This window comes from Bacillus rossius, chromosome 1 (assembly GCF_032445375.1).
Source record: "Bacillus rossius redtenbacheri isolate Brsri chromosome 1, Brsri_v3, whole genome shotgun sequence".
Lineage (NCBI taxonomy): Eukaryota > Metazoa > Arthropoda > Insecta > Phasmatodea > Bacillidae > Bacillus > Bacillus rossius.
Genome location: NC_086330.1, coordinates 64,800,893 through 64,815,264, shown reverse-complemented (window position 1 = coordinate 64,815,264; position 14,372 = coordinate 64,800,893). Strand labels below are relative to the sequence as shown.

Genomic DNA, 14,372 nt, shown 5'->3' with positions numbered 1-14,372 from the left:
AATACACAGGAAAAACCATCCAATAATAGTAATGAATATAAAATTAAAATATTTGAACACGGCGTGTGAAACCACGTTAGAAAACTGGACAGCCATATCGTTTTCTCAGTAAAGTAAATGTTGTTTAGTAATACATTAATGGCTAATTCGAGATGATGGTTTAACATAGTAATGACGTGAGCGAATTTTGCACAAAAATGGTTGGGAGACGGGTGGCAAAATAAACAAGTTGTTTTGCACGAGGCAGTAGGATAAAAAAAAGGCGTTTTGTAATCACCGCTTGGGAAGTATTTGCCTCATTGCTTGAAAAAGCAATTTAAAGCGGCCGACATTTCCCTGGCTCCGTTCTCATCCTTTGCTCTACAACACTCCACCAGGTCACGAAAACAGCAAACGATACGAATAAGCTTAATGTTTTTTTTTTTTTTTTTTTTCCATCGGCGATAGTGTTTTATTTAACAGTGGGTTTTAACACCTTCAATGAACTATTACGGGAAGAGAAAAATATAACTCAACAAAAGTTAACTATGTTTCCAATATACAGTTATTTTCCCTGAATATAATTTTAGTACATCACAGGCAAACATAAAAGTTTTGATTCATTTGTCTGAATTTTTCAAATAATCTTATCAGTGTTCTGCATCTCTACGTGCCTCCTACAGGTATTCTGCACGTTTCTTTCTACATAGTTGGAATATTCTTCCTAAATATGCTATTTATAATTTTCTTCAGCATTCCACTCTTTACCAATCTCTAAATTTCCTTACTTGTACTTTTCCTGAACCTGTTATGTTCGCAAATTATGAACACCTTAAAAAAATAATATTCAGCCTGTCGATATATTTTTTTTATAAATTTCAAACGGTGTTCCCTTACAAATAAACTCAAATGCATTAAATATTTGATTTTATTTACCCACCAAAACTATAGCAGTGTTTCTGTAACCAAACCCTTCGAAGTTTTTTATCTATCTTCACGGAATACCAATGAAGTGTGTTTCGAAACTGTGCATAACTTCACGCCAGAATAATAATTTCATAGATAATTGTATTTTATTTATTAAATAATGTTCAAAAAATATTATTTTATTATTTTGTAAAAAACTTTATACTGTTTTTATTCTATCTTTATAAGTTTTTTTAATTCAGTTATCAAAGCTTGAATTATCGATTAATTAATAATAACTTATTCGTCAATATTATTTCTGTTTTCTTCAACCACGTTCTATGACTTGTCTTAATTGGTTTATTTTCATATTGTGGCCATATGTGGCATGGCCACTTGATTTTATATTTATTTTAAGTAATTTTGAATTATGGCTGTTACGTAATTTTAGTTTTAATATTTGCCCCTTTCCTTTTTTAAAAGAAAGTATTTGTTTGTTATAAGTTTTGTTAATCTTATTTTTAAATATGTTTTTATATTATGTTATTTTTTTACGTTAATGGTTTAGTTTCTTAATATTTAATAATAACGTTTTGGACTTTTAATTAATATACTGTGTGCGACGCTTCCCCGCTGTGAGCATGCAAATGGACTGTTCCAAGACTATAAGGTGGTGGGGGAAATACGTCAAGGAAGGACAGAATGAGCTGTGCGTGAGTCGTCAGCTGATCGCCGTGTGACGCGTGTGTGCTTCGGGCGTAACGAGCGCGATGATGGCTTGTGGTATTGGGCCGGCGCGGACTCGCGAATACTTTTTAAATAAAATCAGCTGACGTGTATTGAGCATTGGGAAATACTTACGTTGTCACGGGTGCTGCCAAGAAGAAGAAGAGTTCACGCTACATTTTCCGTTGAATGCCGAGTTAATATGAAGTATTTAACACCTCTGCTAAATTACAGCCCGCTAAACTCCGGGCCAGGAGGTCCGGGGTGTGATTCGACGTACATCGTTCATCCAAGTAAGTGATTCCGGCTCCGAACTTTTGTCCCTGTAACCCCGGGGCGTTGATTTAGACTTTGCCAAAATAAGAGTGAATAATCCGAAAAATAACTTCTGCCAAAAGACCCTGACCACAACTTCGAGTGTATGTTCCATCGTGGTACCCATTTTTAACGAACTTCGTATCATGCTTGCCGCGAAGCGTCGTAAATTAAAAATCACCCGGGTGTAATTAAGACATTTTAGAGTGACATTTATTTTTATTAACTTTTGTTTAAAAAGAATTGTAATTAATTATTTATATACATATATATATATATATATATATATATATATATTTGGAGCTGCTTGTCATCAATGTTTGATTTTATTACAGTATTTATTTATTGGTATATACTAAAACGTGGCTCTATTAAAAGCCTCTGTAGCACTATAGGGCAAAAGGTTATAGGCATTATTGTAATCTTTTTGAGATTTTGTTTTCAATTAAATTGCCTGCCATGTTCATGCGCAAGTAGTCCCATTAACATTGTTGGCATTGCAAGTAATTACGTTTTTTTTTGTTTTAAATACTATTACTCTGTTCTCTTCCTTTTCCAAAAGGTCTTTGAATAATTTACTTAAGAATTTTGGGGCACTCGTTTATTGGAGCAGCGCGCAAAATAATAATTTGAAGAAGGCTGTTCCCAGACGGGTGTCTAACTTGTGGTGGTGTGACACAGGGGGTGTCAACTACGACAATATATAATCCTACCTTGATCATCTTAAGTAAAATCAGTGACTGCGCCACCGGTCTCTTAAATCCTGAAGAAAATATTAAATAGCGGCTTGAAAGCTGCTTCGATAATTAAATGTATTTATTTTTAGAGAGTTATTTTTAAAAAGCTCCATAAAAAAATGAATTAGTTTGTTGCTCATTTAAATGCTAATATTATATTTGTATTATCATTTTAAATTATTTTCTATAACCTACGACAGATTCTTTAAACGTTCTTTCATTCTGCCTTCATTCCGTAGATCTGCTCTACGTTTTATTTTGAGAATTACGAACCTAAGTTATAGACAAAATTTTAATATTTCCATTCCAATAAACGATTCTTGATTTTAAATTTAAAAATGAACTTTTTTGGTGACAAATTACGTTTAATGCAATATATTTTATTTCTTTCGCTTGTTTTAATACTTGTTTTACTCAGTTCTTGGACATCCAATTTTCCAATTACCTCTTAAAACTAATATTTTAGTAGCCATTTGTAGTTTTATACCCAGATTTTGTTGTTATTTATTTTCATCTGAAGATGAAATTTTTTTCTTTTTGAATATGATCACTTATCTATTAAACTCAGGTCAACACTTCTTCTGTCTTTTTCCCGCAGTTTTCTAATAATAATTTTTATCCATTTTTATATTTAAATCAATTAATACGTATTACGAATATTAAATTTCTGTGTTTATGCGAATGTTTCCTCTCTATTATAAATAAAATCTAATGGCACTTACCGTTATCACTAGACATTATCCACGGCTATATAAATTTTAATGTCTTCAAAGTATTTTTTTACTATAAATAGAATACATATCTTACAGATCTTCACCAAAATATATTCTAAAATATTTTTATAGCTTGTACAATTATCGCTCACAATATATATTTCTATTTAGTTTCCTGCGTAAGAAATTAATCCTTCGATAAATTTAAATGTGTGTCCTTAAAATATTTTATTTATTGTAAAAAATTTATTCTTCTTCAGAGATTTTGTGTTTATTTATAAAAAATAATGCATGTCGCAGGGCTGATGAATAAAAACCAAATTTGTTATATGTGTATGTATTTTAATTCCTTCCTGTATTTAATTTGTTTATATTTTTTGGTGTTGATTATTTCGCATTTACCGAATGAAAAATCAATTTTTTTTCCTCATGACCTCATAAGTTCCAACAATATCAAGTTTGAGCCTATGTATATGCGTTTTAATATTTATATATTATCTGTGTAGTTTAGATTTTTTTAAGTATTCCGCTATGACTTCTAGAATGTAAGATATCCCGGTGATGATTTCTCTTTTCAAGTATTTACACCCTCAGATAGTCGAATGGAAAATAACCAGAGAGAAAGCACTATTGGCAAAAGATAGCTGCATATCTTCGGCCCAGACGGAGCTTTAGTTTCCGGTTGCTTTCAGCGACATAGGTACCACCACACATGTAAACTGTTCACTGGGTAATTACATGTTACGAACGCAACAATTTCGATTCTTCCAGAATATTCCTCTCATTAAATGCTTAAAACTGCACCTTTACCGTCCTTCGTGGCGGAATTGGTTGAAGGGTCAAAATCGGTGTGAGGGGTTTTGGGTCCAAATCACGACTTAATCATGGGCAGATGTGGCGCTCGCTGTACACTGTGGGATATAGATCAGATTTGGTTTGTTAACCTTCTTTGATAGGTCTGATTGCATTAAAGGCATGACGTTAGTAATTACATCATAATAAATATAGGGAATTAACTTATTTTTACTGATTGTGTTATGGCTATTAAAACACGCAATAATAATAATAAATTTATTTCTCTATTTATTTCTTTTTTAATTAAAAAATTAAAGCCACCTTAAATAATATTCAAAAATATTTCCAAACACTTATTGTCTAAGTTTCTGTTTCTGTTTGAGAATTCTTTGGCGAATTACAAAACACTAATTTTACATCGTAATACTGCGTAAGACATTATTTAAATTTTATTCGTTATCACTAATCTTCTTATTAGAGCTTGTTTGGGGTACGTAAGCTTCCTTGCCACGACCAGTGCATGTATGTATATTATTAGTTTAATGTTAAAACTGACAGAGTATTCAAAACAAAGGGTATCAATCCCATTGATTATCAACACATTGCTTCACGCAGTTCAGTAGCTTTAGAATAAGAGGTTAAGTCATCGTCTATGTTAAAGATGGCATACTAAACGGAATTCCAAACTATAAAAATGCAACCCGTATATGAGCTGCGTTTCCAAATGAGTGAAAGGAGTCAGCCATGTATCGGGGGTTATTCTTAAATTTAAAGTTACATTCATCGAGCTATCCCGACGTCGAGTTAACTCAGTAGCGCTTCTAATGACAGAAAATATTGAGAGAAATAAAAATGCATTTTAAGTAAGTTATTGTTAAAACGCTACGGTCGCACAGGCAAGTTCGGAATCATTGATTTATTTTCCCCTATTGATCTCGAGAATCAGCACAGCGGCGATGTAACATATAATTTTTTGTCTGTAGGTAAGTGTGAAATTATGTTTACACAAAAATTGATTAATTTCTTGTACAACCTGGTAGTATAAACTGGGAAGAGCACACACTTCTGTCATAAAAAATTAAGTTATCAAACGTCACAACACTGCAGAAATGTGTAGTTACTCATTTTAGAAGTTTTTTTTTCATTCGCTTTTTGTTAATTTTTCTGTTCGGGGCCAATTTTACAATCAATTTTAAATTAACTTCCCAATGAACTAGAGAATTGCAACTTTGAACATAGCTCAGAACTGGATGGCCATGCAATATTAGCTCCCTCCATTTATTTTTATTTTTTTTGTCTGTTCGTTACAATTTTGTTTGATTTGGTTTAGCAAAGCCCACGTATTCGTGGCAGTAGGCTATGTGCACAACAGTACAGTGTTGCGGGAAGCAAAACGCAGTACTCGCAAACGGTGCCTATAACACGCATAAATAATATCCGCCACACGGTCATATAGAAAGACCAGGAAATTCCTATCCTTCTTGGCGAGACCTGTCCGCTTATCAAAGCACACGGCGACTAGTCAACTAACGGCGCTAATAACAGTATAGTTTAGAACTTCGTCAATAGATAGCATTGCATTGAATTTGACCAGCACTGTCGTTTGGTGTGATCGTCATGGCTTGTCGCCTTACTATGTTCTATTGCAAATTCTAGTATTTTTATAGGTACTTAAAATTCATAATCACAAAATTTTCATTACAATCTTTATGGTGCTGGAAATAAAATCAGATACTTAATATGTACTAAATACTAAATTAAATAAATTATAAAATTTCAAACACCCATATACTTAAAAGCAGAAATTAATAATTAAATAAAACTAATATTTCAATAAAACAAAGTGTTTGAAACGGACTAAAAAGTATAAAATAATTCATCCTAGCCCTGTAAAGATTCATAACCTCATACAGCGTCCAAAACCCACACAGATTGTGGGGCGCATGCAATTGGTAATTAATGCATGAATAGTTTACTAACAACTGTGTTGCACTGAAAATGATATGAACTGTTGAGCGATTTTTTTCTCAACGACAGCAACTGCCTACACTCCTTACTGCTATTGATCGCATGCGCCCCAAGTTATTCTTTTTAAGACTTACAAGTTAGTTCATAGGCGTTAAAAAACAACATTCAAAGTTTTAGGACGATCTGTATGGGTTTGGTATCTGTATGGGGCTGTAAATCTTTACGGGGCTAGGAAGAATTATTTTATACATTTTTGGTCCGTTTAAATAACTTTTTTTAAAATAATACATTTCTTTAATTATAATTTGTTATTATAACCCACAGGTTGTGAATGAGAAGATTTTTCTAAGCGAAATGGATTTAAAAATTTAAGTTAATCCACAAAGATTATGATTAATGTTATAAATGGTATTTTACTTGGAAAATATTTCACCCATACATTTGATACTTATTCGTCTTGATTTAAAAAAAATATTGTTACAGTTTTAAATTATATTTGTGTTTTTAAGGTCGTCAAAAATATTTTTTGGGTATTTGTAAAATGCGTTTTAGGTTAGTATTGTTCTCCTTTAGTTAACCTATTGAAGTTAGTGTGGTAACGCAGCTCTACGCTTCTAGGTTGCAGCCCTTCAAGGGCGGCTGCAGGATAGGGCCGGCTGGACAACACCCAGGGACCCGCGACTATCGGCGCCCCGCACCCGTGTTTACACTTCTGTTGCTGTCTGATTTCCTGCTTAAGTATGGGCACTAATGGGAAAAAAGGAATATTAAAACTGCATTAGTGCCTAAACTAAACTGCTGGTTGGTTCGGAATATCAACTCATGACTTCGTATCAGAAACACTTGTTAAGGGGCCCGCCTCGTCAGGGGTGTATGTGTGTTAGTGAGGCGGGATGATAAGCGCGACGCTCGCTGGTGCTTCTAGCGCGGTATAGCCTCCAAGCGCAAGTCTCTGAACTGGCGCGCATTCGTCTCGTCGTCACAGGATAACTGTGAAATTTGAGCGGTGATCGTAACATTATATTGCGGAGAAATGAATATAAAGGTGTTATGCAAGCCCCTTAAGTGCTTTCAAGGATCTGTACTGATTGTTTTATGCCTAAAAATTACTCTGAAAACACGCGTTTTAGGTATTTTAACGCTTCTAAAAATACAGTTTTAAAACTTAATCCGAAATTAAAAGTACTTTTCGGTCCTCAGCGAACTTTTAAATGCTATTCGTAAATAGGCCCCACTCGGATATCTTAAGTAGTTTTGAAATCGCGTTGTTTTTCCTGAAGCTCTGCACACCGTATGTGTGCCCAGGTAGGCGGGGCCCTTAAGTGTTCATTGCCACGTGTGATTACGCAATGCCACCGGAATTTGAAATAAAGAATTTATAAATCTGACCCGAGTATAACTTATCGGGGAAAAAAAATAATGATTTCTTAAGTTAAATTATAAACACCTTCGTTTAAATTTAAGTTCCAGTTTGGCTTAAAATTTTGTTTGAAACAGTTTTTTTCCCCATAAATGTCCGGGGGAGGGTCTTAATGTGCCCTGCTGGAGCTCTCTCTTGTCAATGGTTCCCTCCCTTGAAAAATAATTATTTCGTAGATTTCATAAGGCATGCCTCAGCACTGAAACCTAGGTGTGCACCTAATGACTTGCCACTGTTCAGCGACAAGGGTCATCTTACTTATAATTTGTGCATCACTTTAATATTTGCAATTTTACTTAAGTCGTTTCCTCTTTTCCCCTTCAAACACACATACAGTAATGTACGCCCACTTCCATCCGAACGATTTTACTTTTTTTTTAATTTGTCAGATTAAAAACAATACATTTATGAAATTATAATCTTTATATGATTTGAAAATAAAATACATAAGAGTATCAATAGTTGAGTTAAAAAAACGTTTTATCGAAATAATATTTTAAATAGAAAAAAAATAGAATTTCCTTTAAAAGATTTGTAATTACGTTATTTACGGTTTCTTATTGTCTTCGCTAGAAAACATAGAGCTCCGTAAATTTATTGAACTCATAGTCTCCTTACGTGCATAGATATATTTTGTTGATAAGCACAAAGGATTATCTTAGTTTCCTTTGAGTTGCATGAATAATTTATAAGTCATTAATGTTTTATAAAATTTATTCGATGTTCTGTGATTAAAACAAATAAACCCGTTTAATATTTTAAGAGTGGTAAAAGGTTGCTTGCCGAACTTCTCGTGATAACGTTTTACGATATTTATTACAAAAGTATTTTAAGGTGTGCTATAACTTAAAAATTCTTTAGCTCTTGGCTTCTTTGTTATAGTTTGCATTCTTTTATCAACTGTTAAAAACGACATATGTCCCCAAGTAAAAAAATAATAATGAACATTTCATTAAGATGGCGGATAAACAAATACCTACATGTAAAAATTAAATGTATGGAAATAACTCTTTATTTATATTTACTACTTAACTAAAGTATTCAATAATTTTATTTATTTTATATTCAAAACAATTAGTTTTACGTTTCAGAAAATTCCTTTATTTTGATCAATAACTATAATTCTATTCATATTTTCGTCTTTCTCGACGGCTATGTGCAACGAATACTGTCTTTACGCATCGCCCATTTTGGCCGTAATGAAGTTTTTATTATTAGTTTCGACACATACCTACAGTTTTGTTACGAAATAATAATTTTTAGCTATTTCAAAGTCTGAGAATGACGTCTCAGAAAAAATATAAGAATACGAAACTGTCAATAACGAACGATAATGGATACTTAAAATAAGAATCCAGTCGAATCGATGAACATAATATAAACACCATTATTGTATTTTCTGAAAGAAAGAAAAACTGCATCGCATCTTCATTTGGTCTTGCACCGCCAGTTGACGTTGGGTCATAGAAGACCCCGTTATTTCTGCGACATCAATCATCGCCGTGAAACAGTGATCACAGAGCAGCAATGAATAAAAGGGTTGTGCTTCACAATGCTGTGTCGGATGAGACGGAGGAGACAGATGGCGTGTCAGAGAATGTCACGCGGTTCTACTCCCGTCCTGACGGCGTCCAGAGTCGCCGCCCGCGGCTCTCAGACGAGCGGCAGTCAGCAAGCGGGAAGTCATCCGTACATAGATGTCAGAGAAACGATTTTCATTGAAGTGAACTTCGGTCTAACGACACATACGTTAACCAACTTTCGCACTGATTGGCTGTAGGTCTCCAGTTGTGCCTATCGGTCAGCAGCTCAATGCTGGATCTAATAGGTTGTCACAACGAGAGAAATATTTCTGTGTTTTCGGTCGAAAGATTGTCGGTCAAACGATTGTCGGGGTAGAGTGACATTCCGGTAAAGTGACTTTTGGCAAAATGGTTCTAGGTCTAAATTAGAGATTGTAACTGCCTGATTCTATAGTGTTGAACTGAGATAGCTAGATAAATTCGTGTTCTATGCCAAATCTGTCGGTCGAATGACTTTATCGTTCAATGAATTTTCGCAAAATGACTATAGGTCTACATTATAGTCTTTCACTGCTTGTTTTAAATAGCGTTTATAAACTTTTTCCAGCTTTCTTATTGCCAAAACAACAGTCAATTTAATGACTTTCGGTGAAGTGACTGTAGGTATACAGTAGAGACTGTCACCGTATTTTCTATATCATTTAGACGTATTCCTGGCGAGATTAATTTACGGGATTTTTGGCTAAAATACTGTTGTCGAAACGGCATTTAGGATGAAATTTGGAATACATTGCCTGTCGGCAAAAAAAAATTCGATCCACCGCCACGCCACCGTGTGCTGGGCAGGAAGAGGGGGCGGATCATGCCCAGCCCGGGAGCAGGAGGGGTGGTTGGGGGGTGAGTAGTGCTCGTCGCTTCCCGCGCGCCAGAAGGTTCCTTCCTCGCGCTGCCGTCGCGCCGCCAGTAAATCACCGCCTTTGTCATGCTAAGTAGAAGGAAACGTGCTGAGGTACAAATAAGAGCGCCGAGCGTGAATTACGCTCCGGACATTGCAAGCTACCCGGGAGACCGTTATTTCCCATCCTCCCACCTCCCCTTGAGACCCCCCACGCGGAGATACGCCCTAGCATCTCCGGAGGGAGAGGAAAAGTAGCGAGGGACTGTTTTAATAGAAGACGAAACTAGGTGTCCTTTCAACCAGGCAGAAGTATTTCATAATGTTAACCGTCAATTTAAAAAAAAAATGTGAACGAGTGACGTGTAAGAACTAACCACGGAAACGAGCCAATTCGCGTGTTCTCATTTTGCAAATGTTCTTATAGTAAGAAACTTGCACTCGAAATTTAACGTAGAATTATTTTTAATAAAACCGAGTGCAATAAATATACAAAATCGTGTTTTCAACTACATTTCTGGACGTGAATCTCACGTGGTATCCGCAACCGTCGCTATAATTCACTGCCGGCTCTATCTCTCAGCTATAAATCAAATCCACGTGTTTGTGCCAAGCCCATATATTCAAAAGAAAAAATGCCTTTCTAATTCATTTGTTTTATTTCTTAACGTGGTAATTTTTTATATACATACGAGGGCTATTCGTAAAGTAAGCCCCGTTTGGTCATTTAAAAAAAAAATAACTTTGAGAAAAAAGATTTTATGGACAGTTTTAGTTTACTACAGACCTAATTGTCATCTAATTGCCATTCAGTTCCCAAGCAATTGATGCATTGGTGCACCAATTTCTGTAACCCCTCTGCATAGAAGTTAACCGCCTGGAAATTTAACCAGTTAACAATCGTAATTTTGTAAATTTTGGTATAATTGTTGACCCACGTTTCATTAAATCAACCAAAATGACGCCCTTTTCTTACCGAAAAACCAGTAGCCATAATTTTTGGACTCGATTACGGAGATTACTTAAACGTTTTCCGGAGATTTTTACTAAGGGCCTGTAATTAGACTACGCGCATTACGTATTCTAAGTCCATTTAACTACAGCCAAGGCGTCCGTCCGTTCCAATCCCAGGCGGCGAACTTGAACAAGTGGAGCTTACTTTACGAATAGCCCTCGTACAACAGTATTTAAACGAATTCCTGTAGCTTCTTATTATTTCTCATTGTATTGCTTTGCAGTTTTTGATGAATCTACTCCGCGGTGGGACGTTAGATTATAAGGAATGTCTGAAAAAATGTTTGATAAAAGCGAAATTATACTGTAATATTTTCCGTTGCACTCCATTGACATTTCCACTATAAATATTTAGTTAATAACTGAGGAATGGTAAATTAACCACATAAATAACATCCATTTCTTATTTATTTCACTCTTTGTGAATAAATTTGAAATTAATACATTATTCATAGTAAATATCGTATACATATAATTAAAACGTTTTATCATTACCCTTATATGTTTGGAAAATATGCAAAAAAAATATTTTAATTTATATTTCAAAATTTATAGTCTTTTTAGAATGCACACCAGATAAAATAAAAATTAGACCAATCAGGAAGCTAACTTAGAATCATATCGTGGAAGGCGGGCTGGGCCGTTAAGGATTCTATGTACGACGTGGTGAACCCCCCTAGCCAAGTAAGTACGAAAACTTCCCTGTCCGCCTACAATATCTGGCATTTCATTTATTAAATTAATTACGTTTAAAGTAGCTTTTTTAATTTTACTAATTTTCTGTTATTAAACAAGACACTACTGTGAGTATAGGTATTACATAAATAATTTTACAACTGTTACATTGTTAATGCCATATAAATTTGAAAACTTTTATTATTTCCTGATGAACAATAATTAATAAAAATATTTTACAGAGAAATAAATCACACAAGTTGTAAAACAAAAGACGGGAGATAATTTTTTATGTATCATTTACCGTGAAATTGTTTATAAAAATCAACCCTCTGGCAACCTAATAATATTGGCAGCTTCAGCAGAGTTGACCTTCAAACTGACTGTAAACATTACATGACAATTAACACAAACTTTAAATTCCGTAGAAGTAAAATATTTATAATATACTGTGAATGCTTATGAAAGCACAGATACCTATAACAAGTCAAACTAGTTATAGTGACTGTGGACGAATTCGTGTTTTATCGCTCATTTAAACTTGTTATTTCCTAGTATTTTTGTTTACAGCAAGTGGTAATTATTTTTTTTAAAAAAAAGCTTTCAGGTTTTTAAGCACTCGATAAAAAATTATTTTGATATGATTAAGCAGAGTCCATGCATCTGATCCCAGCTGAATTATTGACCCATTTAATTATCTGGCGGTGAAATATGTAAATGTCTTTCTCTTGGCCGAGGGATTTTCAACGTTATTTTCTTGTCGGTCGTGGTTTCTTTTTTTTCCCCATCTAAAGACCGCCCACAAGCCTGCTTCAAACGCCGCGGGCGCTTCGCCAGCGAGCGGAAACGTAATTCAATCAATTACAGTCGAGAAACCTAGTTAGCTCTTTCCCTGGGGGTGAATCGAGTTAAGACTGCAGCGGCCCGAAAGATCTCCCGGGAAGCGAATTCAGCAGTCGCTCCAAGACGGCGCGGTTTTGGAGCTGATCGAAGCTCCTCCAAGAGAAGAGGAAAACGCGATGTCTTGGCGTACAGCGGCAGCTCTGACGTCAAAAGGCGTCAGCCCTGGTTCCCAGCCACCTTAGGATCGGTACCTTGAGTGATACTTGCCGTGGATAAGACCATCTCCAACACAATAAATTGGGCATGTCACAATTTAAAAACCACGCAATTCCATCTTGTTTATATACATATTATATATGATGGACTTACAAAATGTGATGTTGATGTATTCTGGAATTTTATTTGCACTGCCTTGTTATATTTATGTTCTTGCACAAAACTGCAGGATACGAGGAATAATCTACCGTAGTACAATTACGTGAACGTAATCCCAAGAGGACCATGACGGCTGCTGGCCTCCTCCGGTGGACGCCGACTCCCAGCGGGTGAGCGCTGGTGACCCTTGACCTCGCCCGAGTGCCGTCCAATCTCTTAGCCTCTGGGTCACCCTCCGGTGTTGCCGCTGCGGCGGTTCCTCTCCGCGGAATGTTCGTTACGGTGTTCCAGGCGACCGTCTTCTTTGTATCCTCTCCGCAGACCCGTTGCTGGCGAAACTTCACACTTTAATAATCCCCTTGAACGAACAAACCGAATATTCTATAATTTAACTGAACGATAAATCCCAACAATAAAATACAACATGAAGTAATGAACTATGTAGGCTTTCAAGGTTGAGCTGCGTAATAATGTTACAGTTTACCAACGTTTCACTCCGGATTGCAGCAGGCATCTTCAGTGTACAGGAATCAACTGTAATTCTGGATTTGGTAAGGTGCCAGGGGTAAACTTTAGGCGGCTAATTACGAGAGGCCTTTTCGTATTGGCTCAGGTGTCGAGACAATCAGGAGGACGCTTTCCTGCCATTGGACCCGTAAAAATCTACCGTACGGTGGTGTTTTACTAATATTTTACGAAATGGTAGAACTTGTTGGCACGTGAGTTGGGCGCGATGTCAGTGAAGCGATAAAGCTATTAAAAAAGATTTATAATTATTGGCGTTTTCATCGAGAAATCTTTTAATTTAATTGTATTAAACATATAAATTTTGGGCATTATTATCTTATTTTGTCTTAATTTTTACCCTAGCAATGTAGGTAGGTAAAGTGTAGTTTCAGTCGCAAGCCCAGAGAAAGTTTTAATTCAAACGAGCTGGGCGCCGTGCCCATGGCAGATAATCGTGTTACGAAAGGTCGGCTAAGGTAATTCGAAATAGTCCTCAGTACCTTTGATCCACGAATCATCAGTTCCGCCAATCACCTTCGCTGTACGGCGAGCGAGCTATTCCGAACTCTACTGAGTAAGTCTGACTCTCTTTCCATCCTCTGGGAGTAATAATTAAGCGTCATGAGTTTGCAACTACCCTAGAACCTCTCTCCTCACCCCCTAACATGCTTTAATATTTCTCTCGTGAAAGGTAATTGAAAACGGAGAGTCCAGACTTGTATGTACCTGGCCAAAACCTGAAAACTGCTTCATTTCGCTGCAGTATTTCATTCTGTTTGTCGGACGTTGTGTGACAAATGTGGCACTGGAGCTAAATTTCCCACCACCCAACGATTCTCTTTGAATTAGTTACTGGAGGTATTGATTCTGCGTTCCACTGCCACTGGAAGTTATACTACGCGATAAAATAGTATTATCATTACTACTTGCACAAAAAACATATTAACTGTTTTATAAGTCATGCGAAATGTTTCCTTCGTC

General features: G+C 35.8%; 1 protein-coding gene across 2 annotated transcripts in view; it reads left to right on the top strand.

Moving 5' to 3' along the window:
• The window catches only part of LOC134536927 (limbic system-associated membrane protein-like), a 1,114,650-nt gene that overhangs the window by 959,011 nt on the left and 141,267 nt on the right, over positions 1-14,372 (top strand). The window contains exon 1 of one of the 2 annotated variants that reach the window (XM_063377042.1): positions 1,617-1,904. The exons of the other annotated variant lie outside the window; for it this stretch is intronic. Within the exon in view, the coding sequence (XP_063233112.1) occupies positions 1,814-1,904 (91 nt within the window). The 5' untranslated portion in view covers positions 1,617-1,813. Of the gene's footprint in view, positions 1-1,616; positions 1,905-14,372 lie in introns of those variants that run through there. 2 annotated transcript variants of the gene reach the window in all.